Below are 27312 nucleotides of genomic sequence, written 5' to 3'. Positions count from 1 at the left end.
CAAGTCTACTCTGTTCCAGCCAAGGACTCACACAGGTATTTCAATGGGATTACCCAAGAGCTTGACAATTGAGTACAAGTTTGAAGGTTATATTGGACTGGGACCAAAGTGCTTAGCACTAAGTCTCTCTTGATGAACTTCTCTGTATGCATGTGTATTGCAAAAAAATGAGAAAGACCTAGATCCTGAAAAGTATTTAGATACCAAAATCCCAGTGCTGTAACATGCTTAATTATCTCTGAAGATATGAGCCAAAACCACCCCCTACACTTCCAATTACTCTGCTTGTTGGGAGCCTTACTGCAGAGGCCAGCGACAGAGCAAGCATGCAGGCAGGCGAATCCCATGTGGCAACCCAAGATGCTAGCGAGAGCCATCATGGTTCACTGTACCATGGCTCAGATTCTTTAACCATACAAGTTTCTGCTTGTCTCATTTCACTGTCATCCATCAGCACTAAAGACTCTTCAAAACAAAAAAGAAAATGCTTCCAATTCTACACGAGTCCTACAAAAGTGGCCATAGTTTAATCACAGTTACAAAACAACCAGTACGTTACACCGAGTGATACCGACCCACTTCCCTAATCTGTATCAGGGAAATATCTACTTTATTTATAAAGACTCATTAAAACTCTGTTGTAGCTGGATGCTAAAGGAAAGAAGCCATAGTGGTCCTTAGATGGATAGTCACGTAGCACATTCAGCTGTGGTGCATGTTTTCTCTGTAATTTCCCTTCTCTGACTGTGCAGTCTTTGAGACACAGAAGAATGGACAGCACTTGTCAAACTATGATTACTCCAGAAATTGAAATACATAAAATAATAACTGATGCAATCAAATGCACACCCAACTATCATTTGCTTGGAACATAGACAAGCAGATAGCAAATGATTCAATTTGTAATTAATTCACAGTAAGAATAAGGAGTTGGAAAAAAACCAACCCTATATAAATACATTCTTCAGGACTTGGCAGAAAATAATGACTGAACAAGCATCTCAAAAGGAAAATTAATGAATGACAACAGGAGCAGCACATGTGTAATGTGGAGATAGACTGCAAGAAAATTAAACAGGTTGCTTATGGGAAAATAGCCACCTTCTCCATATTTTTCTCAGAAAAAGCACGTGCTTCCTAATTGGTTTCAAGGCTATTACTCAATCAGAATCTTCTCATGAAGTCAGAAACTGTGAAAGTATGTTTCCGAAAGCAGAGCCCCAGGAGATAATTGAAGCCTTAGAATCACAGTGGTGATTTTCTTGAACACTCATCCCTAGGTTACCTCAAATAAAATCCATCAGACAAGAAGGTACAATGCAGTGACATAAAGGTTACAGTGAGCAAGATGTAAATAAAAAAAGCAGAAGACAATAAAATCTGTAAACAATCTTTTGGGAAAACTATGCTTGAGTACTTACACATGTATGCATGCAAATTCAACTTTGCTATATAAAACATATACCTGAAAAAAAGCTCATATTTTAAGAAATCCTAATTCCCCTTTAAAAGGGCTGTTCAGAATCTTCATGTACCTTAGCAGTGTTTTAAGAGCCTTGAAGTGTCTGCAGTTTTCAGAACTTAACCACAGTTTTCAAGATCATACTCAAGCAGGTTTTCTCAAAGGAACACTGGATAAAAGGGACGTGATGTGTATAAACGCCCCAGATGTCATAGCGGTGGACAGCCATGTGAATAGTCACAATCCCTGGCTTTAAACTGATGGAGATTTAAACGGAAGCCAGACTCCCAAAGCAGATCACAGCCTGACAATTCACACATTACTACTGCCTCACTAACGGCAAGAAATATTTTCATGGAAGTTGCAGTGGGGGAAAAACATTATTATTGAATTAAAACTTCAGTTCATAAATCCTAAGATGCCATAGGATTGGAGAGAGAAGAAAACTGAACAACTTTTTTTTTCAGGATCAGTACTGAAATTAATTCTGTGGTCTTCTCAGCCACCCAGCCAGCTCTCAAGGACATTCAGTGCTAAAATAACAACAATAAAAGAGCCTCATATTCCTCGTATGAGGAGTAGATCCCACTCTGTGTTCCTGTTCCAGATGTTAGCAGATAATGGCTTGCTAACCTTACTGTTTGCCTTCAAAGTTCCCTCACCACCACAAGAACTTTGTCACTGCTGCTCTGAAGTTAGCGTCAGAGGATAGCAGGGACAGAGATCTGTTTGCACCATTTGCCATTTAGTGCTACATAAAACCAGTGCACTCATTAAAGTTAATGCCAACCGTGTGAAAAATCCATTGGCCAAGTCTTGCAGCCATGGAGGGTGATGCAATTCTTTTGCCTAAATGAGAGAATTTAGCCATTCTTCAGTCTCAAGCTAGACAGAAAACACACCATACACCATACTGGGATGCAAAACCATCTCTCTGCAGCAAGGTGCGGCACCAGCAAGGGAGGCTTAGAGAAAGGATTACTAGCCTAGAGTATGGCAACGCAAGCTGGCACAGTCTAATTTATGGGCTAACAAGTGTGTGGAGAGACCTTCAAATAGGGAAACGATACAAACTGCTCAGAGTATCTAAGACCCAGTGGGCAAAGGTGGCCAAATAATGGCAAGAGATTAAATAGACTTAATGCACTACTGAGCTCTCATAGATAAGTTCCATTAGCTCACACATACTTCATTTTCTAAAAGATCAATTACAAAAGTTCTGCCACTGAATAAAGATTGCAGCTTTTATTCTTTGGCTTCTAGAGGGGAAAAAAAAAAAATTAGTCTGGACAACTCGGAAATTATACAAGAAATAAACAAAGAACGCAAATAGATTATTTCTTAACAAATCCCATGGTTTCTTGAGACTCATGGCATTTAATCTTGGAGTCAGTAAAGCTGAAGACATCACTGCAATATACAGGTGCATGGTAAAGCTTGATTCATGAAGGCAGGGCTACAAGCCTGTCATCACCAGTATTAAAAAAGCTTGAACACTGTACAAGCGTGAATCTATTGCTTGTTCAGTTTGTACACTGGAGTAGGAAATATATATTCCAACATCACCAAAGAAAATCTAAAATTTCACATTTCCATTTTATCTAATTAGACTGATAAAAATCACTTTGAAGAATACATTAAACTAGTGTCAGGCAAAACACTGCAGCACTTGCTCCTCATAAGGAGGAGGTTTCCAGCTAGAGCAAAATTTGGCTGCTACATTCATGTCTTTATTACTATAATGTTTTTCTGATATCTGCTGCCCTATAATCAGTGCTTGGGTGCTAACAATAACATGGGATATGATACCATACATCTAATGAGTGCTTCAGCAAAGCAAAGAAAAGTCAGAATCGGAAGCAAAGGAGAAAATTCAATATCAAACATGGAATGGAAGTTTGGGTTCTCAGGTGTTCCCATTACCTGATATGTTTTTGATACGCTGTAAAAAATGTTATTTATATTAAATGAGGTACTAACAAAAATCAATTCCTAAATCACAACTCTTTTTCAAACAATTGCTGCAACACATGCCTTTCCTGGAAGCTCTGAGGGTAGAGTTAGCTTAACCTCCTAGAGCTTCTCTTCACATGTTGCTGAAATGTACGTAACTGGTTCTGATGGGGCAGGGTACAAAGCTCCCTTAGTCATCCCTCCTCTTCTGGCTAAAGTCTTTGGACATAAGTCTTTGTGTGTGAAGAGGCACAGGCAACATAAATACCAGCTGGCTTGAATCTTGGAGTTTTGATTTCACTGCCTCTGTGTTTTGAACCAGGGTGGAGGCTTCCTTGCTATAGAAATCATCCAAATGTATTAAAAATTGTCACCTCTCAAAGACAAAAGGCAGAAAGAAGGAAACACTGTTCTCAAAACTGCTGGAGACCAGGCACAGAAACTGATTTTCAGTTAGGTCCTTTCACACAGACAATACTTGAAAGAACTGAGATCGGAACTGGACCTTCTGAAAATTGGTTTGGTGACTATCCTATAACTGTAGGATGAAACTATATGTTGGAGTCTTCATTCTTTGAAGTCTTTAAGTCAGATTTCTTTTAAAATACATGTATACTCAGGCTTTAACAATACAGTATCAAAGTTGCAAACTCCTGGAGAACCCTAAGAACCGACACTCAGTTACTTAGTTGCCTACCACAGAGTTTTTTAGGTTAGCTTGATGATGGGTCGATGCTTCTTACACACAGATATTCCTAACTCTCCCTTCCAATTTTTTTAACTAGGCTGTACATTCCTGCTATCCCTTGGATACTCTGAAGACAGACACTGAGACACTGGACAACTGAGGAGTAGTTTAGTGCTCTTTGTGCCCTGTAAACAGATTTGCAAGACTGAAACAAGATCCAAGACGACAAAAGCAAGAGAATACTACCAACACTTCCCACAGTACAGTTACTTTGTTAGGCTGACCAGCTTAGCTTCTCAAGCTTACCACATCAGCAAGCCTTTGGAGCTACATTTGCTTGGTCTCTCTGAGACAGCTCTTGTGACCACCAGTTCTATCACTTTTTCAAGATTCTCTTTGCTGCTGAACCTTATTTTGAGCCTTTCTGGGTTTTTTTTTGCCTAAATGACATTTCAGAAAAGGGAGGAATGGCACAGAGCAAGGAGCTGGGATCTTCTCACTATGTTTCCCAACGTCAAAGGCCAGAGCCTCACTCATTTGTCCTTTCAAAGATTGCTTTCTCTTCTCCTGTCGGCGGGTGCTGGGACACATACACCTCCTCCTCATCTCTTTTTTTTAATATCTCTAGATTTTTCTTAATTGCATTAAACTTCTGACTTAGCTTTAAACTGCTTTTGCTAGTTAAAAGCCTAATACATAATGATAAAATTTTACTAATTGTTATCACACCAACTTTGTAATGACACATGCATTAGTCACGTAACTGAAATTACTTCACCTTCAGGAGCCAACATGATCTAAACACGGTACTTGAGCATAACTTAATTACAGGATTATGAAATGGGTTGTCTGATGTGCGTGACATGCCTGTATCCCTTCAGGGGCATGCTGGAAGGGCCCAGACACAGTGGTATGATGCTTCATTTTCAATTCTCCATTACAAAGGGGCCACGGTGGGTTTAAAAACCAATGACCAGGCATCCTCTCAATATATAAAACTGTGCTGCAAGGTTTGGACAGACTGCAAAGGAATACAGCAGGGTGATATAAATACCTATCAGTACCATTATAGAAAAACCTAGAGTGAAATCTGTAGTTAAACAGCCATGCCATAAAGCCTGTGCAGAAGCCAGCAGGTTAGACACAACCGTGATGCTAAAAACCCGCTCTCACTGGGAAAGCTGAAGCAGAAACAGCAAAGTTATGATATAACCCGTGCCCCCAGACAGCACTGCTGGTGGCACTGCAAGGCAAGGCTCCTGGACAAAGCCCCATGGGGTTGCTCTCCAGGCAGCAGAAGCTGTGGCATTCATTTTAGAGTCTAGCATGCATGATTTAAGCGTCTTTTCAGATCATGGCAAAAAGGGAATTGTAAGGCCAGAACACGCCAAAAGAAGTAAGTGGATTGCCTGTGAACACGCCTACTTCTCTTACATCTCCAACCACAGACCTTGGGCAACACCCTTCCCTTGCACGGCTCCTGCAGGTGTGTATCTGTGCAAGATTCACTGAGCAGTGTTGAAGGGCTCATTCATCACCTCCCAAGATGGACAAAACAAACACTTTTCTCCACAAGTATTACACAGCAGGACCTGAAAGAAGCAGTTTAAGTTATGCAGCAGTTACATTGGAGTTAGGACTCCAGCACCCTACAGCCCCGTGCATCCACTATATAATGTTTCATAAATTATAAGTACGCACTCTTAAGAGAGCTCTCTGACTTTGAAAGGGAAGCACATTCAGAACCTCACTGCTTTACTGGTTACTGATCTTTGTATTTACAGCATAAATTTATTCATGGCCAATGTATAACTGTGTGCTCTTTACCACAAATATCTCCTGTTTTTTCTCCCTAAATATATTTATAGAAAGCTATTACATCTTCTTTCAGACTTTATTTTGTGAGACTAAAGAAATTTATCCTACCTCACAGAGAATAAATTGTCCCTTTTCATCCCAAATAGGCTTCATCTGCACCTGTTGCAATTAGAATGAATTTTTATTGCAAATGAATGAGCAGAACTTTATGCGGTATTTTATGCTCAGTTATACCAGTGTACTTCCTTCTCTCTGCTGAAAAAGCTGGTTCTCTCATCTTTAACAGCACATTTGCTTTTTCCACATCACACATTTTTAAGGTCCAGTCTTTCTGCAGTAAGGAGGCAGATAATAGGGGTTTTTTTCAGCTCAGAAGCAGAAATGTTGGCTAGCAATCGCCAAATGTGTGAATTTTAACTTTGCATTATTTCATGCCTTTTTATACTCCACCATCCCTTAATTATTTTTCACATGATTTCCTAGTCCTCCTCTGACACAAATGAAAAGGAATCAGCAGTACAACCGCAGAATTTACTGGTGTACTCCCACTTTTTATGACAAATTTATTATGGAAATACTAAAAAAGACCAGTCCCAAAGCCAATTTATGAGAAGTTCTATTTGCTTGGAGTGAAGCTACTCCTACTTTCTCTTTCACAGAGACTTGCTATGTCCATTACAATTCTTCTGTTAGTAACCATTTTCCCTAGCTGAACTAACAACTTCCATGTGATACCATACCAAATGCCTTTGGGAAGAAAAGTAAAATAAGACCTTCCACAAACCCCTTTCACTAAAGCGTAAAATAATAATCTTTCCTTTCTCAAAAATTCCATCACCTAGATCTTAAAAAAAACACAATGGTAAATCATCATGTCAGTTTACAACTGAAATTTTAAAAATATTCTTTCAAAATATGTTCTAAAGCCTAAGAGTATAATTGCCAGCATCACTGTTTTTCTCATTCTGAAAAATGAGACACATGGCAAAATGTCATGTATTACCAAAACAAAAAACAGATTCTTTTTTCCTAGAGAAACACTGAAAATTGAAGGGTGAGAAGGTGAAAGCTACTTTTTTTTCCTTGAGTGACTACATTTTCCCATTTTAGTCAAGTCTTTAAAAAAAAAAAAAAGAAGAATTAAAAACACGTTTCTTACAAAACCATCTGCAAAACAAACAACCCCTCCAATTAAAATACAGGTCGAGCCTGGACTGCTATTCAGTTGAGAATGTTTTTTTCATTTGTATTATCATTATGGGGTAAAGAGGGTAGGGAATTTCTTTGCTAAAACTTCGATAAACTTATGAGCGATCTTTTGGAATATCTAAGTTTAAAAAGGCTCCTCTTTCAACAAAGCGCTTTGTATAATTTGCTTTAACATCTGTGGGCCTGCTGAGCTCCTTCTTTATTCACATTTCACTAGACCTATAATTAAACCCTCTTCAAAAATGCATCACTTCAGGTGTCCTAATGAAGAATCCTGAGGAAGCTGGTAATAGTTTGCTGAGGGAGAGAAACAAAGCTGCTTCGCTACTTACAACTATTTCTCACAAGATTCATTCTCTTCAGCAGATGGAGGGCTGCAGTAAAAGACAGAGGCTCAGGGCTGAAGAGGTCATAAAACTCTCAAGAGCAGGAAATTACATAGGCCTATCTGCCAATGTGGTCTATTTATGAAAAGTCATTAGACATTCCGAGTCTCTTCAGTTCCCGCTTCCCCAAATAGGAGAACAGTATTTTAAAAGCAGTAAACTCAAATCATCTTGTTTTAATTTAAGCTTATTCTTGCTATTTGCTTTTATATGCTAAGCATGTAACTCATGCCAAACACAAAAAGTATCCACCTGCTACAGAGAAACCAATTAGATGTATAAGTAAGCAGGGGATTTTCTCCCTTGAAACTTGATCCTGCAGCCCATGGTGAGTTTTGAAGCACTAAATACCTACTACAGTATTGATACCACATGATTCGACTTTTGTTTCAACGTGAGTTTTAGCCCAGGCCCTGTGTTAGTATGCCACAGCCATAAGACATAGGGAGAAGTCATCACCCACCTCCCAAGAGCTGTGTCACACATCAGTTGACCAGACCACGCTGGGGACCTTTGAGCCTCACGCGCCTTCTTCTTCTTGGGTTCCAGACAGCCCCGGTGAGCAGCTGGACCCAGGCTGCTCCATCAGGGACAGCTATAAACCTTAACAGGGAAATTCTTACTGGAGCCACTGGGATTTTTGCCAGAGTAAGGAAAGTGAATTTAGACTAACATCTGTAAGTATAGCAGTGCGCAATGATCATCAACGTGCGAAGCTGCTTTTATAAAGACTAACAAAAAAAAAAAAAAAAAAGTGATCAGAAGAACCCGGATATCCTTATGCAGTCTTTATTTGAATGCACTATGAGGTACTATTAGAAACAATATAAGTTACTAATAGAAGTGAAAAGTTGAAAAGTAGAAGTAAACTTCGCAAAAAGATACTTTTTGCAGTCTTCTATTGATTTATCACATTGATTTGTACTGAGTATAAAAAAGATGATAAAATACTGAAAACAGTAATTAAGCTAGGATAAACATGGTTGTGCTTTTCTGAATACCTGACATTGTATCAATAAATGAAAGCAAAACTTGGCGTGGAATACACTCTTAGAACAGTGGAAGTAATGGTACCTCTGGGAAGTTAATATACCAAGTGTTCAAAATAACATCCTTGTTGTAGAGACCATGAAAACCAACATATAAATATGCAAATAAAGAATAAAGACAAAGAAAATTTACTGTAAAACTGATATGGGACGTTGTCTTTAAATATGTCTATATATACACCCAAGCATGTACCTACACACATTTCTTCTATCTGTACATTTATATAAGAGGTTACACACTGATAACAAAATGACTTGCAACGGGGCACCAGTTCACAAACCATGGGTTCATAAATATTATCAACATATAAATCCACAATGTCCCACAGCTCCTTCTAAATATTTCTAATTTATTTTACATCCTTCCAACACAGCTGTGACATTTTACATTTCGTTAAATAATATTTAGCAACAGGAAACAAAGACAAGCAGGATCATAAGACCTGGCAGCATAAAGATTAGTGCTCCCCAAACCAGCAGCTTCCCTCAGGCAGTGAGAGCTGCAGAGCTGAGCTCTTCAGGAATCGATGGGAAATGTTCTTCAAAAAACACATATTCAAATGCCCTATGAGTACATGGGACTACTGATCAGAAGTCATCGTGTCCCAAGACTGACTATTGTCTTTTCTATCTATTTTGATTTCAAGGACTAAATGGCTGGAATTCAATTTGCTCCCAAGTGAAAGGCTGACTTAGCTGTAAAACCTTCACGTTATCCTGTATTATTAAAAGTGAATAGAAAATAAACTCACCCAAACTAAATGCAAAATATAACTTGTCTACTGCACATCTAGAAGTGCTTAAGGAGATTTTGGGCATTTAGCTCCCACTGACGTCAGTGCTAAATGCCCAAGATGAAGTACTTAGGAAACTGTACAGTAACAGTCACAGAACTGCACGGTATAACTGTAAGTTAATTTCATCTTATTAACTAAATTCTCGTGTTTTCAGTTTTGCTAAGCGGACTCCAAATGTGTTGTGGTCATTGTAAAGCCAGACATTCCAAGCTAAATGGAGCACATGTTTCATGGAAGTTATTAAGCAAAGGATTAGAAAACTTTTAATATATTTTTTCCTATAAATCTGCTCTAAATATTCAGACAATTGTATATCTTTCAGAATTGAGACAATAATTTTACTTGATGATTAAATTTCCAAACCAGATAATTGTTCTTTAGAGAAAAGGAAAACATCCAGCTGATGCATTTAATTTATAGCAGACCTTAAAATAAATCATACAGGTCATTAATTTTATATTGCAAAAGGCCTATAAATTAGATTAAATGCTCAGTTGCATATATTGCACAAGAAAATTAACAGTTCACATTTGGCTGCGTTTTCTTGGTCATCATTTTTTGGGAACAGCTCTTCAGCAACTTGGAATATCTTTTTCAAGGTAAAATGAGCTGATAAATGGTTTATATATTTATTTCTAGGCTACACACTATTCAATCTTTAGATCAAGGTAAGAATCTGAAAAGTTGTGCTGGGCTCCACATCCTAAAGCATATAGGTTTCTACTAGCACCAGAGCTTAAAATTTGGAGTACCTCTTCTGCTGGTAGGTCCCAAAGCTGAGCTCAGTTACAATACCAAGTCAGTTTTTTGCTACCTGTGAATATGTAGCATAATTTAGTGAAAGACCAAGTACATTTGATGCGTAGGCCAGAAGAAATGTTAGGGAGTCACACACTTTTGTCCTTGCACACCAAGGCAGAGAAACTCTTGCTCTTAGTGAAATGCATTTGAAGGAAGCATTTAGAAAAATGCCTTAGTAATCTAATTATCCTTGGTCTATGGCATTTCTCCAGATTTGTCCTCTTCTAAGGAGATTTCTATGGCCTTCAGTATCTCCTTCACATAGACACAAGAGATGCTGAACGTGAGCCTAGACCCTTCTAGGCCTCCACTTCTCTGACAAGTCTTTGCTCCAGGACAGCGCGGATCTCTGCCTGCTCCTTTGGCCTCACGTAACTTCCACTTCTACTTCTTGCTCACAGCACTGAAGGAAAAATTAAAAACCATAAAGATGAGAAAGATGAGAACAGAATAGTAGGAAATTTTGAAATTGTAGGAAGGTTTCCTAAAATGACAAAGAAATACAATCTGTAACTAAATTAAGAACTTCACACAGAAGTATGGGGGGGGGTGTGTTTGTTTGTGTTTGGGGGGATTTGGTTTTTTGGTGGGTTTTTTGGGGGGTGAGGTGTTGGGGTTTTTTATTGTTGTTGTTTTTTTGGGTTTTTTGTAAAGTGTGTATTAGTATTCCTGTGGAAGCAAAGCAGATTCCCTAATTACTCTAAGAGACTGCAGCTCTACTCAGCAGTAAGCTTGAATGGCATCTTGCAGCAACAGAGAGAGGAAAAACCCAGCCTTGGATTGCCAAATATTTAAATGGAAGTTAAAGAGCTGTTGGCAGGATGGTGGAGTTCTGAGAGAAATTGTCAAGAGGCTATCAGCTTGTGTTTTGGTGAGTAGTTCTTGTATATTCAATTTTAAGTCTGTAGTTCCATCACTATGAAGTATACACAGTGTCTGCTCTGAAGGTTAAACATGAAAACACAAATTAGAATTGTGAGATTTTTTTCTTGTGCCTACAGCAAATTTGCTGTGTGTGATCTTGGCAAGTCATTCAATACTACGGTGCTCCATTGGTAAAATGAAAATAAATAATAGCAGTTATTAGATGTGGCAGTTTTGTGGCTAAATTCATCAGTCTTTAAAAAAGTACTTTAATAGATGATGATGATGAAACCTATAGAAAAGCTTACAAATAGTTATTTCAAAATTCAAAGCCATCCATTCTAAATCCACAAATGTAAAATATATTACAGCATAAATATCAAGAGGGATCGGAGGCAGAAAAACCACATGACATGTCTTTAAATCATGAAATGCACATGGGATTTTTCAGTGTGTTTGTAGAATGATGACTGTTATTCTTCAAATGTCATTTGGCTGGATAAATATGAACAGCAGGAATAGCTATAGTTCAATGGACTTTCTACTAATACCTTGGCAGGTGGGTATCAAAATCCCTAAGTGAGTAAGAGCAGAGATGCCTTGTTACTAATGAAAAGAGCAAGTTGGGGGAGATGGGCACCTCTGAACGAGAAACGTGTTTTAGGATTCCTGGGAAAGACGAAGACTGGAGCAATTTCCCTTGGCAAACGAAGATAAATGATCTACCATGTCAGTTAACAAGTTAAGGAAATACAGCCCACAATTGCAGAGGGATGCGCAGCGAGAGCAGAACACATTTACGTTGAGCATCCCATTTATAATGAAACCATTATTTTGGGTTATATCTTAGTGCTTTCTGTTGTGATTTGCAGTGCCACAATGATGGTCAGAGGATACTCTGTCAAGCTACAAATTAAACCACTATTGCCACAGTACAGCTGTAAATATACAGAAGATTACCATAGGGCCAGACAAACTCAGCCTATACTTATCTTTATTATCATTATTCATTTTGTCCTCTTTCCCCCTCAGAAAGGCATGTTTATAGGAGCGTATAAACAACTGGATCTTTGAGGAAGTGCTACGGACCAGCAGGGTCCCACTCTGCCTTCCGAGCCTGTCCTCCTCCCATCCTGCGATGCCTTGCTCAAACAGGCGTTCAGGAATGAAAAAGGAAGCATTGCTCCTGAATGCCTAGAAGCATCCCCCAGCATAGACCCAGGCGAAAAGTCTTTTCATTCCTCAGATATTTTTTACAAGGCAGCCATTGATAAAAGCAGTCACCTGGAATGGAGATACAGGTTGGGAACTTTCCTCTTCCAGTTTACCTGTCCTATATAATTAAGAAGTTTCTGACATTCCTAAAACTGTGTAACAGACAGTTCCCCCTTTCTGTGATTTTCAGGAGTACAGAATCAGAGAAATTTTTTTAACTTCTTTTTAAAGACTGGAAAAGAAACTGAATTAGAATAGAAAATACAGTATTTTTCCCTAAAAGGACACTGCTTCCCTACAGAGCTTCTGAATATATCCTTTCCTATCTCTACTTTCTGGCTCCCTACAGATATAAATTAAAGGAGCAGAATATTTGTCCTCAAAGTAACCTATTTTTTTAATCAACATGGATGTTTTGATCTCTTTCCTCTAGACTTCCAGGATGAATAGTCCCACAGAATTAATACGGCTGCTGAAATGTATAGAGTGAACTGAATCAGGCCTTTCATTCCTGCCCAGCAAATGTTCTGATAGCTCTCAGTCAACCCATGACTCTGCTCTGCTTGCTCCTCTTTTTCCCTTTTCAAGAGCCTCAAGCATTCTGAAATCCAATGCATTTCCTTCACCCTTACAATTAAGCAAACTACATTATCATAAATTATAAGTCGATAATACAAATATAAACATCAGCAATGAGACAGGCAACCAGAAACTTCAAGCCTCCAAATCCCAAATACCTTCAACAAGTATAATGATCAACTTTGCGAAACACAATATGTTTTCAGTACCAAGGTAAAAATCACTCATTCTCTTCCTAAGAGTGTACAAGCCATGCTTACTGCCCATGGGAAAGTGGTGTCTAGCTGCACGGTGACCAAAGATCCCACACTGCAGTATTTCATATACACCAAGGGCTGTTGAGCACAGCACAGAATTAGAGGGAAGGCTTTGTGGGCTAAAGGCTCTTTTCAAATTTGCCCAAACTGCTCTTATGGCTGCCTTGAAGTATGTGAGGGCAGAATTTAACCTCTTTTTTTCCTAAATTAAATTCTAGATATAAAAGGCCCTATAAGCATTTTAGCAACACCTACCAGTGTGTTCCAGCACAAGTCAGTTTGGCAAAGACTTTACATAGGCACTTCTCTTCAAGCACACACTTCAGTCACATTTCTAAGTGCTGTGCCAAACTGAGACTTGCAAGGGTAGCAACCATTTTTCTTTTTATAAAAAATTTACATCTTTCGTCTCTTTGCCTTCTCCTACTTTATGGAAAACCTCAAAATGGATTTGATTTCTACTGAAAAGTCAAAAAAAACCTTTTCCTAGATCTCCAAACAATAGATTATTGGAAAAAGAGGACCAACTGGCTGGCTCTACAACTGTACCAGCATCAGTCTCAAAGGCGCTCAGATAATTAGAGAGATGAAGTTAAAACTGCAGTTGATTTATGATGATCAATAAAACATGATTGTGTCAATGCAAGACATAACCAAACACTGGACAATCTCCCTGGCCACAGAATTTTTAAATTTCAGTAGGAATGCTGGCTTCTTATGTACCCCCACTAAGCTGTGCCATAAAACAGCAGAATAGGGATAAAATAATGAAATTCAAATATAGGCATGGGAGAGTCAAGGCTAAAGGTAAAAGAATTGTTTTTATTTTACAGCCTACACTAACTACAGCAAGCTTCTGCAGATAAAGGTGGACATAACTTCCTATCCTGAAGACCTTACCTTCAGATTATTATCTATTCCTGCCTGGGGAAAAAAAAAATGATTCATTAACATCTCTGGGTCATCCCTTGAAGATAACAGGAATTTTGTTTGTGTAAATAGTAGAACAATACAACATAAATTTGCATTCGAGAAGCAGCATGTAATAAGTGTTTACACTTAAATTTGATGTGAGCTGTGTGTGCTTATTGCTTCTCAAGCTCAGGCCACATTTCAGTCCCTTGGAGACAGATCGTAAAATCTAAGTGAATATTTAGTTTGTGCATCTCCTAAATGTGTCTTGCACATCATAAAATAAAAAAAAAAAATTAAAATAAAATCCCAAAGCCCAGCCCTTAAAGGGAAACACAACATGCATGCATCAGAAGATAGATTAGTCTCTGTAGTCCTCTGCTGTTATCCACTACCACAATATAGGGAGCTGGTAGTCAATCTTTTCTGCAAACTAAAAGATCCTTCTCTCCAGAAATTTTTTAGGATCTGCAACAATGCTGCAAAACTTATTACCACCTTTGCAAATGGCCTGGGACTTTTGGGCCAACTAAATTTGAAGCTCTGAGATCAGAGATAAATCTTAAACATCTACATCTTTTCCAGTCCACCCATCTGTAGGACACCACTTGCATAAATATTTACTTAACAGTGGCAATGTAAGTGCAGTACTAAATAAGGAAAGTTTTCCATAACTGGAGTCTAGGGATGCAAGCCCAAACATTTCAAAGCATAAAGTCTGGTTTTGGTTGTTGTTGTTGTTGGTTTTTTGTTGTGTTATTTTGGGTTGAGGTTCTTTTTTTCCCCACTGATGACTTTATTAGTCCAGAAAAGATAATTTAAATTCCTTTTCAAATTAAGGGAGGGGCGATGACACGATGGACAGGACTCATACTTTGCATGCTAAGAACAGCTTTTTAAAACCTAGTATTTTTTTAAACCTATCACTATTTCTGCAGAACAAAAAAACCCAACAAACAAAACCACCACTGGTGATAAACCAGCAGACACTGAAAAGCACTGATTGTATTAGAAGATCTATCAGTTCTGTTTTCAGCCAGATACTTACTCTACAGGAAACTTCAGCATGATTTATAGCATCGGAGGCACAGCATTGTACGTGGACTCTGTATAAATACATGTGTTTTATACAGCATTTGTCAATAATCTTTCTGCTTAAAAGTTCATGAAGATACACTCCCAGGAAAAGCTGCTATCATATTTGTGCAGTAAAATAATAGTATTCTACCTCTTAAAATGCTAATTTTCTGAGGAAGATAAACTTTTTAAACAGCCAAAGAATTCAAGTCAGCAATGCTGCAAACTGATTGCTTTGGAAATCTTTCTTCTGACTAGTAATTACTGAATCTGGATTATTATTCTTAAAGTTTAATTACAGGAAAAATAATTTTACAGTTTTTGAAACACTATCGTTCTCTTCTCTCCAAGAACTTAATGGCAAAACCAAAAAGACTGGGACATGGTCCTTCCAAATTGTCGAAGTGCCAGCCAGCAGAAATCTGACCCAGTATTTGTCTATCCTTCAGACACGCTGGTGTTTGGGAAAGAAACTTACTATATTAGACTATAAAATGTGGCAGTTTGGGATCTGCTATATAAACAGCTGAGACACACATCCTTCTCCTGTTGCAAGCCTGAGTGAAGAGAGGAACATCAGAAATGGCAAAACCTACAGCAGTCCCAAACTAAGCCTTGTTGTCTCTGCACTGATCAGAGCCCTTAGTCAACTCTAATCTGGATTTTTTTCCAGATAGACACAGGTTATTTGATCAAAGATCTGACTGGGATTTAAAATCTTAGATTAGGGAATTCAAGGATGAGAATGAAGAGAGAAATTACAGCCTTAAATTTAGTGAAGCAAGGGGAAAGAGAAAAGATAACTGGGCTATTGCAGAAAACAGCAACTCTCACACTATGAAACACAAATGATGCATTTTTAACTTTCGCAAGGTAGTCACTTCTTCAGAACCACCTTCCTGTTCGTAAAATTAGGATATTACCTTACTTCTACAAGATTTTCCAAGAATAAGAATACCAATGAATATGAAGCGCATAGCTATGATGATTATGGGAATAACTGAGAAAGCTGTAAGACAAGTGTGGCCTGCAAACAGCAATGGAGAAGTAGAGCACGTAAGTTGCATCCTGATGACTGATGGAAATCAAAGTCTGGGGTTGAACCTCAGAGAGTACCTAAACAAAGTCAGGAATACAAGCTGGATTTGAGCTTGCATTAAGACACAATGTTAAACGATTAAAATTAGTCCAAGGAGCTGAAATAACACAAATTCATATCCAGGGGAAAAAAAACCCCCACAAACAAACAAAAACAAACCAAAAAACAAAACCCATGATTACAAAGTTTGACCTTGGCGTGGCAGAACTGCCAATCTTTGGGCATCTCAGCTGAGGCAGAGTATAAACCTGCCTCCTTTTAAATGCTAGACCCTTTTTTAGGATGTATATATACATGGCTAGCTCAAGAGGCTGACAAGAGATAATGGTAGCTCCTTTTTGCCTGTCAAACTGACAAGTTTACTACAGGAAGAGCCGTTTTGCAGGTCATTTATGCTATTCTAGAAAATGGCTCTAAATTGAAACAAAACCAGTATTACCAACTCTGCAATAAACATCCACGCAATCGTGCATGAAAGAAAACAGAGGCTGAAAAAGCCAGGTATATTAGGTCAAAAAACAAACAGAAAAACAGACTAAGTAAAAATAGACAAAGACAAGCTTTCAAACAAAGCATACTAAAGTTAAAAATTCTTTGCTATTGTAGAAATTTAAACTGTTTTCAATGCCCTCGTTATCTTCTGTGGCACACTATACTTGTGGCTGCTGCTATTTTAGCACGTGCCTGCAGATTGTTATGGGGAAGAGCATTACTGATGGCCTGCGGTGCATGGGGCACGTGGAACAGACATCCGCGACACAAGAGCTTCTCATCCCTGGGAAAGACTTGATGACCTAGGTGGTCCTGCGCAGCTATGCAGTCCTAGGAAAGAAATTGTTAGGACAACTTACTATTGTTATTACTTTATTGTGCATTGGAAAGATGGAAATGCCTCCAATAGCTTGCAGTATTAGAAGTGAAATGAGAAGGTTTGGGAAGGGTAAATACATTAACATTAGCAAAACTGGAAGCAATTACGTTTTTGCTTAGCTTGATGTTTAACAGGAGAAAGATCCCTTTGGTTTTCTGTGGTACTGTGTACTTCCACAGCATGCACCTATACATTTCAATTATTTGTTATGAAAATTATGCAAGACTTAACTAAAAAGCATTGCATTACATATACTTTATTCATAAAAACTATTTTAAAGAACATGAATAACAGATGTAATAAAAAGTAAATGGAAACCAGAACTGATGATAATCTATAATGGTGATTCACCCTATCCATTTTCTTTGTTTTGAGACTACAATTTAGATCAGTATATATATGTTTAAATAGTAACCAGTAATAAAATGTGTTGATATTGAGGTCAAGTTTCTGCAATACACCAAATGCTAAGCTTCTAGTCCATAAATGCCTTCACTGCAAATAAACCATAAATCTATTCTCTTTACAGCAGCTGCAATCTGGAAAATGTGCTCTCTTTTAATTTAGTTGTCTCATGAATATCATATTAACCAAGCAGCAACCTGAATGAGAAATATGCTATAAAGTAAAAAAAAACAACTAACTGGATGATCAAGACAACTGCTTTTTTAAGCCATTCCCCCCTTTCTTGTCATCTCATAAAAGTAAGGTTCCCACAAGATAAAATGGTCTGTTCTTATAGGGCGTACAGTACGTAGTCAAATTCTCAACAACAGTAAGTTTCAGAGATGACTAGAAAGTTAATTTCCCACCCTAAGTCAAAATTTTTATCTTGTTCTGATTAGAAGTAAAGTCAATGTTTGCTGTAGGATATGAAATGATATATACACACACACACACATAAACTCCAAAACAAAGTGCTTCTTAATTATGCTTATACATCCTAATATAACAATTTTAATCTAAAACTCAAAATGAAAAATTCGAAATGGGACATTTTATCATCATCAAAATAAGAAACTCAAAATTATTTGTTTTGACACTTCCCAGTTGAAATATTTGACAAGAGTATGTCAACTTTGACATAATTTTCCCATTTCAACTAGTTGTTTCTCTGAACATTTTTTGACTAAGCCTATGTAACACTTGGTCGTATTAAAGAGAAGTCAGATTTTCTACTTTTCCAGCATTTTCATGTTGTTCCAAGAGGATTTAAAATACTAAAGAGGTTTAAAAATACAACATTCATTCTCCTCATAACTTTATTCTCACCTTCCCTACCCCTTCCAAAATGTGATCTTTCCTGTCTGTCTGTCTGTCTTTTTTAAATCTCACTTGACTAACGAGAGCAGGTCTGATCCATCTGACCTAGAGCATGGTCACATAAACTACTGAAACAGTGCAACGAGGAGGAAATAATCTCCGAAGCAGGCAGGAAGGGCAACGAGGAGACGAAGGGTGGGAGAAAAGAGCCTAGGAACACTGAAACCAGTCCTGCCAGGAAAGGCTTCCTGACAGAGGGCTTTGGGTTTGTATCTCAGGGTGACTGAGGTTGAATTGCAAATACATACTGGCTGGCTCGCAAATTCAAAAGGAGAGTCACAAACACACACACAGGAATGCAGAAACATGCAGCTGGAGAATATCATGGAGCAACTATATTAATAAAGACTCGTGCTGGCTCCCAGTTCTCTATGGAGGCCAAGATAGCATTTTCCAATGGATTTTTAGTTCAACTGCTGACTCATCAAAAGAAGAACCTGCATAGTGATGAACTCCCTTCTCTTTAACACTTCACTTTTCAGATAACACTTGCCTTTTACAATCAGCCTACTAACAACTCTGGTGAAGAGAAAAGCTGTAAATATTCAGCCCAGATGCAGTACTGCCCATTTCATATTTGCAGGATCCACATTATGACCAAAGGGGAAAGAAAAAAAGGTAACGTGTGAATAGAAGAAAAAGTTAAATACAGCTCAAAGTGCTTATTACTGGATAACCACCACATCCTATTCTGCTACCAAATGCAGATGAAACTTCCAACAGAATCTGCCTTACTAACCACAGTAGTTAAGGAAAGCTGCAGTAACAGCTATAAATGGCATTGCATCCCTGTACCGTAAGCAGCCCTTTGACACAGTTCAATTACATCTATAAAGAAAAGGATCAGAGCTCCTAGCATCAGCTGTGAAACAACATATACTTGAAACATTATCAGAGATAGGTTAAATGGAAAGGTTTATATATTCCATTTGTGGAACTCTCCCTATTCAAATCAAGGATTTTTTACTCAATAAAGTGGCATGGGATAAGTGATGCCTGCCTAAAGTCAAAAAATCACTATGAGAATATCTTAAAAAATACTTATCTGCTTATAATGGAACCTAGGTAGTGTTCATATTAAAAGATAAAAGTTCTAAACCAAGTAAGAATAAAATCTGATTTTAAAAGCTCTATGTCATGACATAAGAACTCTAACTAAAGCAGCATTTTAAATGTCTTTACCTTGTCTGGAGCCAGCGAAAGTGTATGTTAAAATCACATTAAAGCCACATACATCATTGACAAATGAGAGGAAGAGGCCTCAAGCTAAGAGAGCACTTGAATCCATGCTTGTGCTTTATCTAGCTGCTGAGTTTAAGGTGAACCCTTGTGTACTTAAAGCTACCCACACAGGATGATTCAAGATAGCTGGGTGAGACCTTGAAAGGTCACATTGTCCAGCCATTTGCTCCAAGGCAGGAACAGCTGCCTTTCTGGACGGGATGACATTTCGGACATATGTTTACCTAAACTGTTTCAGTGATGAAGACTACTCAGAGATAATCTGCTCTCCTAGCCTTAACATTTAGAAGTCTGCATTGCTGCAATTTAAGTCATTACTTGTTGAGGACAAGTTTTTCCCTTCTTCTCTGTGGAAGCCTTTTACACACTTGAAGATTGTTACCATGTTACCTCTTGGTTTTATTCTCTATAGCAGTGTACTTTCATTTTTTCTTCATGTGACACTCCTCATTTAGCCCACATATTTCCTAAAGTGCAGTGCTTGAAACTGGAGGGAATATTCTTGGGATCTTACCACTGTTGAGTAGAGCAGATGCATCACTCTTGTGATGTCTTGTCTTGTATCTATCTTCATATTAATCCTTACATTCCTCTTGATGTATCATTCCATCAAGATGTTTGCTACTTTTAAAACGGTGTGTTCAACTCAAGTGTCAAGCCTGACCCTGGATCTGGCCTAAAAACCTGCTCCATTTGCCTGTTTGAGAAGAGAAGAAGGTTGGGTCAAATCCAACTTGAAAGCACACTCCTACGCCCTGCCTTTTCGTCAAGGGAGATGAAAATGTTACACAAGCTCCTTCAAACCCAGAATTCACAAGGACACTTAGCACAACTGATTGCTCAATGTTGACGGCAAAGAGTGCTAATTGAAGCTATGTTTATTAGTTGGATGAGGGAAAAGAAAAGAGGAGGAAGTGGAGGAAGTGTTCCATGATGAGACACAGCATCCAGCACTCACAAACATTACCTCAGGGCAATGTTTTACACTCATTTGTCTGAAGTCACAAACAAAAACAAAACCCACGTGCACTTATCGTGGCTTCTCTGCATACTTCTCCGTGGAAAGTAATCTCCTGGGTTCTTCCAGTTCCTGCTGTGATTATGCAATTCTCCAGTTTAGTAAATATGACATCTGCCAATTGCACCGCATTAATAATCCCAGCTCAACCCTCATCAAACCTAATAGTTGGATATAATTTCACACTGCTGGTAAGACTGCAACATTTCCTTGTACTGGATGAGAAATGCTCCCATCAAATTACCTGTTGTTCACTCTGTAGAGAGCCCCCAGCACACACTTACCTTAACTACTGCCTTCTCAAATTCCTCTGGTATTCATTTTTCTTAGGAAGCATGAACCACACCCGGAATTCAAACTACACTCACAGCAGTAACCCCAGCTGTGTTCTCAGTCTAAGAAACTGTGGCCTCGGTAAGTTTTCCAACTGGGGCTGCTATAGAGCTTTCTTTTTGCCAGTGCTTTCAAGGTTACCAGCAGCAGAACTGCTCAGTACTTCAGACAGTCCAATGAAATCACGGTGACTTTTATCAAAAAGAGAGTCAAATCACACTTTTGTTTCTTTTAATAATATTTTTTTATCTCCTTTGTGGAAAAAAAAAAAAAAACAGTAGGATTCAACTGAGCATATTTCTTGTGCTGAATTATGTCTTTAGCATAATTCAAAGCAAAGCAACTTTCTGGGCATCGCTGCACAGTACTCCTGCAGGAAACACAAGATTCAGGTGCAAACCTCCATCTCCTGAGGTCTGTGCAGGTGCAGGGACCTGCAGCACTGCTCCACCAAAAATGTGCCAAAAAGTCCTTAATGATAATGCTAACTCACCATACGTCTGTGACTATTTTGCTCAGTGGGTCTCTCTCATCACCTGACATAATGAATTTCACATCTACCTCCTTCATGGTCTCAGCAGTCTCTTCTCCCAAAGGAAACAGCCCTACTGAGCTGCAAATTTTTTAGAGGAATCTGGTATTCAGCAAGGCAGTAGATGTTGTCCCAGCATTTTGCTCTAAATGGCCTGTATGTGTTGCTAATAAATTTTTGCCCAGAACAAAAGAACTTTTCCAACTATGAAGACCTTTTCCTCAGTTTCTACATTTGTTTACAGTGTAAAGAGCTGGTTTCACTGTTGTTTATCATCAACTCCAAGTTAAGTGTCAGACAAAACCTAGCGTCTGAGTGAAGCGGTTGCTGGGTTTTAAGTGCCTGTGTGAGGATGTAAACTCTGAAGAGGAATATTTACAGCCAAACAAAAACACTGTTTTCCGCAAGGAATTTTTAAACCTTTAATGAACTATGAGTATTGATCTTACTCTAAATTTGTGGAAATGAGTTCCTAGGAAACTGAATTTAATACTTAAGTGAACCTTATCATAGTCTTAATTTACCCACTATTTACTAGCAACATTTCAAACCACACTTTCAGAAGAAATGACAATGACAAAAAGCATGAAAAATAAAAGGAAGAACCAGGATGAAAGTTAAAAAAAGATGACTATTTTAGAGGGAATTCTTAGTAAAATACATCAATATGTAAATAGGATTTACTCTCAAATGTCACTGGGATTCTCTAACCTGATTGTCCCCATTTACATATCATGTACAGAAAAAAATTATGTAAATTTTGAATGCAAAGAGAAAAAAATACCTGATATACATGTTGTCTAATATTGTATTTCTTTTGATACTTCTAAGATAAAAGCCGAAGGTCCTAATGTGTAACGATGAAAGTTTGGTTTCAGTTGTTTATTTTTTTTTAAACAGAGTAAAGCTCAGGCAATACAGAAAATGTGACTATTTCAGCAGTAGATAAATGCTAGATAAACACTCTCTAATAGTAGTTTATCCCATAAAAATAATTCTACCCCTCTCTGAATGCTGATGCCTGGAGACAGCAGCAGTCCAATGAATATAAATTATACCAGGATTCTGGAATATGCTTTGACAGAAGAAAAATTACAATAACACCCTCCTAATTCTGACTGATGGTGTTTGCAAAAGAATGTAACGTTTTCAAGGCTTCTTGTGGCAACACTTCAGTAAGCAGTGAGCCCTCCCTTAAACAACTGGGAGCCTTAATTGTTGCGTGAGCTTTCAAAAAACCATTTGCTTCAGTTCACTAAATTCATATTGTATTCAGTTTGGTTACTGTAAAACACACATGCAGATAAATCTTATGTTTAAGAACCTTCATCTTTGATTTATAGCATATTTGTCAGCAAAAAATGAAGCTCTGACCAGGCACAGGGGGATGGATGGATGGATGGATGGATGGATGGATGGACGGATGGACGGATGGACGGGCAGACGGAGCGCTCCTGGAGAAGAGCCGCATCCTGCGGGGCTGCCGCTGTGCCCTCTAGCGGGGACAGCCCCGCTCCTGCCAGCGCAGCCTCGCAGGCTCACACCTTGGTCACAAAAACCTGGATTTTAAAAACACTTAGAGGCAGCCAGACAAGTTCCGGCATGCCTAGAAAGTGATTTGACTTGAATTGATCCGATCTGATTTTAGCCAGCAAAGTAATTCTGAGGACCTGGCAAAAAATGCCTGTGCATTTTTTCCCGTCTCTGTTGGAATCATCGCATCCTTGGAAATCCTCTCCTGGCTCCAGCTCTGCCAGGGCATACTAAACGTTTGCATTTCTTGATACTGTTATTTCATTCAGTTTCAATAAGGTGTTTTGCTACTGAGTATTCAAAGAATATGTCAAAACAACCTCCCTTTAAGAATTTGCAGCTACTTCAAAGATTTATTTTTTTACTTTAATTCCTAAAAGGTTTTATCTGAGCTGAGGTATACAGTAGATACTAGAGTAAAACTTTGAAACAGCACTTTTAATTTTGACTCACAGAGCCTAAAGTTGAATTTCCCTGGCTTTATATAATAATTATCCTCTTGCTGATTAGACACAGTCCCTCGCTGCATTTTTTCCATGAAGAGCAGTATTAAAAACAAACAAACAAAAAAGAATGATGAAAACATGTTAAATACAACTCTGATTATATTAATGACATTTAACTATTGCTGTCATAGTACAGACTTTTTAACCAAGAGGGAAGGAAAAGAAGCCAAAGTTATAAACATCTAGCTGTCAAAACTGGCATCAGATTGTCCATCTTACTAGTGGAAGAACACAATTGCTTGGTATGTTTTCTTCAGAATGTATTAAAGATCAAAATAATATTTGCCTGATTATAAACTCCTTGATACTTCATATCACATCCAGGAAGACACAAGACATTAATAAATGATTTACGGCTAAGCAAGCTGTTGGTATATCTTCTATTTAGCACCTTCTGATGCAGACAGTGATGACTATTATAACTTAACAGCCTAAATCGGTGATGTGCAGTGATTATTTGCCCACTGATAAATTATATTTCATTTAGTCAGCACTGATTCTCTTTTCCAGATACGATGGCTGGAAGATTAATAAACTTTTTGAGCCCAGTCCGCTGCCACACAACACGGTAATTTTCTTTTTCTAATCTCACCACCACACTTTATTTTTCCTTGTAACTAACATTAACAAATACCAACGTTTGTTGCCTACGGCCCCGAGAGCAGCAGCATGAATTTTGCAGCAGTACATGAAAATCTCCTCCTGGTTTTTCCCTTTGGCCCCAAGTGACATGTGAGCCTCAGCAACCTGCTGAGCTACCTTGTCATTTAGCAATTCCCAAACCCAGTGGTAGGCCCCTGCCTGGGAAAATCCCCGCTCTGTCTGGCACATTATCTCACCGGACATTTCAAATAACTCCACAGTCTCTCTTGTTCGGGTCAGTTACGCTGTGACCACAAAACTCTTCACATTTGTATCAAGTCTTTTAGAAAAGGAAGAAGGGGCAGTTCTATTGCACCAGGGAAGCCAGTGGACATGTTTCATCTGATAATAATCTGGCTGGTATTTCCAATATAAAGGCACAGCTTCTGAAAATATCTATAAGCTAGAAGCAGCTGCAGCAAGGTCCCCTGACACACAAAACCCACGACTTTCCTCACTTGTTCCTTAAATATCTATCCAGAAACGCACCAAGCTTTCCTTTTGCGGCTTTCCCCTCCACAGCACAGGAATGCGGGACACAGAAGGCTTTAGTGATCAAAAGGGAACCCCACGCTGTGGGAAACAGTGGCCCGAGAGAAAGCACTACAGGTGCTGTGCTGTCATGCATTAACAGGTGTCTCAGAGAAGGACTGACAAGAGGACCTTAACACTATCACAAGCAAACTTAGCCGACAGAGCGAGCCTCTCGCTCCTAACAAACAGGTCCCACAACCCTGTGGGGCTTCTTCCATGATCTTGCTCCTTCTCTCAACGCCCGGTTTCCAGGGAAGGCTGCAAGCTACTGACTTCCGCGGGGGAGGAGAGTGCCCGCTAGCTCTCCCAGGCAGGATCTGCAGGGAAACTTTGCCTTCCCTTCCGCGGCTCGCTGCCGGGAGAGCAGCGGGGCCCCGCCGCGGGCGGGCGGGGGGGGGTTGCCGTGGCGCCCCGGCCCGTCGTTCCCCGCTGCCTCGGGCTCCCGGGGGCGTCGGTGTCTCCGTCCCTCCCTTCCCGGAGCTCGAGTGGAGCCCTTCGCTTTCGGGAGCGACTCGTACATGGCTGGGAAGGAGGCTCCGGGGATCCCGCGAGGGGGCTGGGGAGGGGAACAGCACCGGCTCCCGGTGATCGTGGGGCAGATTTATTAAAGGTGGAAAGTCCTGAATTCTCATTAAAATAATAATAATAATAATAATAATAAAAAAAAAACCCAAACCAAAACCGAAGTAACGGAGAGCTCTTTCTGGAGAAACCGAGGGAGGGAAGGGTGAGAAGCCGGGACCGCGGCCACTCCGGGCCTCCCTCGGAAGCAGGGGGAGCCAACCCCCAAACGGTGTTTGCCCTCTCCGTGTACGCGTCCCGCGGAGCTGCCGGCGGAGCCCACCCCGCGCCGGTGCTGCGGAAAGACGGCCCGGCCCGGCCCGGCCCGGGCCGGCCCCCCGCCCCCGTCCCTCCCCCGCCTCGGCCCGGCCGCGCTGCCCGGGGCTCCACGGCGCTGCCCGGGCCGGCCCCGCCCGGCAGGTACCGGCCTCGCTTACCGCGGCTCTGCCTCGGCGTCTCCCCGCCGGCGAGCTGGCAGCGCTCGCTCAGGCACTGGAAAAGTAATAAAAATCCAGCGGCTAGTTTGCTTCTCCGCAGCCTCGCCATAGCACGGAGCCTGCCGAGACAACTCTGGGGTGCGGGGTGCGCGCCGCTCCTCCTCGGGGTGGGAAGTCCGGGCGGTGGGGGGGTGGCGGAGAGCAGCCCTACCAGGCGCCGAGTTGCCCCGTCCACGGACCAGCTCTCATTTAGCGGGGCGACAGGGACGAGCCACCGGGGCTGAAGGCGCTGGACCGAGTCTGGGGAGCGGCGAAGGGGGGGCAGACTCCGTACCCCCAACTTGCACGGCCGCGTCACTCTCAGTCCAGCGGCATCACCGCTGGGGAAAATACGCCCAGCGTCGCCTGCGAAGTGCCAAACTCTTCCCTCCTCGCAGCCTGCTGATAGATTTTAGGAGAGCCACTGAGATCCTCCCTTCCTGGCTTGCCCCCACCCAGCTCCCTTCCCCCGCAGGGTGAGGCAGGGTGCCTTAGGGACGGAGCCTCCCCTCGGTACACCGCTGCCGACAAAACCCCTCCAAGGGAAACGAGCGGTGAAATCCTCCAGCAGGAGCCGACGGGCCGGCCCCGACCCCCGGGGGGAGCAGAACCCGGAGGGCGGGCGGATGCGCCGCGGGAGAGGATGTGCGGGCGGCGGGGAGGCAGGCGGAGACGCACAAGTTCTGCTTCTCTTTCGGGGCGGTATCCGCGGCCGGCGGTGATAGTGCGGGGCCGAGGACAGCCGCGGGGGGCGGGCGCTCCCCCCCGGCCCACAGCGCGTCCCCCACCGCCGTGCGCGCCCGCGTTGTCGCCGCCGCCCGCTGCGCAAGGGCGGGCGGAGGAGGGGGGCTCGCCCGGGGCCGGGTCCCGGCCGTCCCTCTCGCTCTGCCCGCCGCCCCCCTCCGCAGGAGCGCGGTGGGGCGCAGGCGCCGGGGTTGCACCGTCTCTCCCGCGACTGGCGGCGGTGAAGCGCTTCGCCAGCCGCGCTCCGCTCCGCGGGCTGCCGCTCGGCCGCGGCAGCGAGCCTCATGGAGGTCCCGGGAGGCGCTGCCTCCCCGGGCACCCGGCTACAGCGCGGCTCCCCGTGCGGAGCGGCTCGCTGCCCCGGAGCGCCGGGAACCTACGGTGCACGCCGGGAGGCTGGGGCAGATGCTCGCCCCCTGCGCGGCCGCGGAGCGGCACGGTGTGTGCGTGGGGAGAGGATGGCGGACGGCGCGCATTGTTCTGCGGGCCCGACCGGCACCCCGCCGCTCCGCGGGACGGAGAGAGCACAGCCCGCCGTCGCCTGGTTATTCAAAAGTTGCCCTGTAAAGATGCGTCCGTTTCGCGGAGTGACAAACTAAAGTAACCCCTGAATCCCTCTTCTCCCCCCTCCCCCCCCCCCCCATTTTCCCTGTGCTTCCGGGAAAACCAGCCTCCCTTCACACTCCACACTCGCCCTCACCCCCTTCCCCTTTTATTTTATTTTTCTCTTTGCAAATCGAAGACTTGCTTATGCACACTCATCACTTCAAAAGTGCAAGGACTGGGGGCTCTCTGCTGAACAAAAAATAAATTGATCTATATGCTTAATTT

At 41.2% G+C, this 27312-nt stretch overlaps 1 protein-coding gene across 1 annotated transcript in view; it reads right to left on the bottom strand.

The window, feature by feature from the left end:
- PLXDC2 (plexin domain containing 2) overlaps nt 1–26606 on the bottom strand; it is a 272495-nt gene extending 245889 nt beyond the window's left edge. The window contains exon 1 of the mRNA XM_054817548.1: nt 25699–26606. Coding sequence (XP_054673523.1) covers nt 25699–25807 — 109 coding nt within the window. The 5' untranslated portion in view covers nt 25808–26606. The remainder of the gene's footprint in view (nt 1–25698) is intronic.
- Nucleotides 26607–27312: the final 706 nt, after the last annotated feature.

The sequence above is a fragment of the Grus americana genome, chromosome 2, assembly GCF_028858705.1.
Source record: "Grus americana isolate bGruAme1 chromosome 2, bGruAme1.mat, whole genome shotgun sequence".
Taxonomy (NCBI): Eukaryota; Metazoa; Chordata; class Aves; order Gruiformes; family Gruidae; genus Grus; species Grus americana.
Note: the sequence above shows the minus strand (reverse complement) of the source record. Positions and strands in the feature narration are given on the sequence as shown.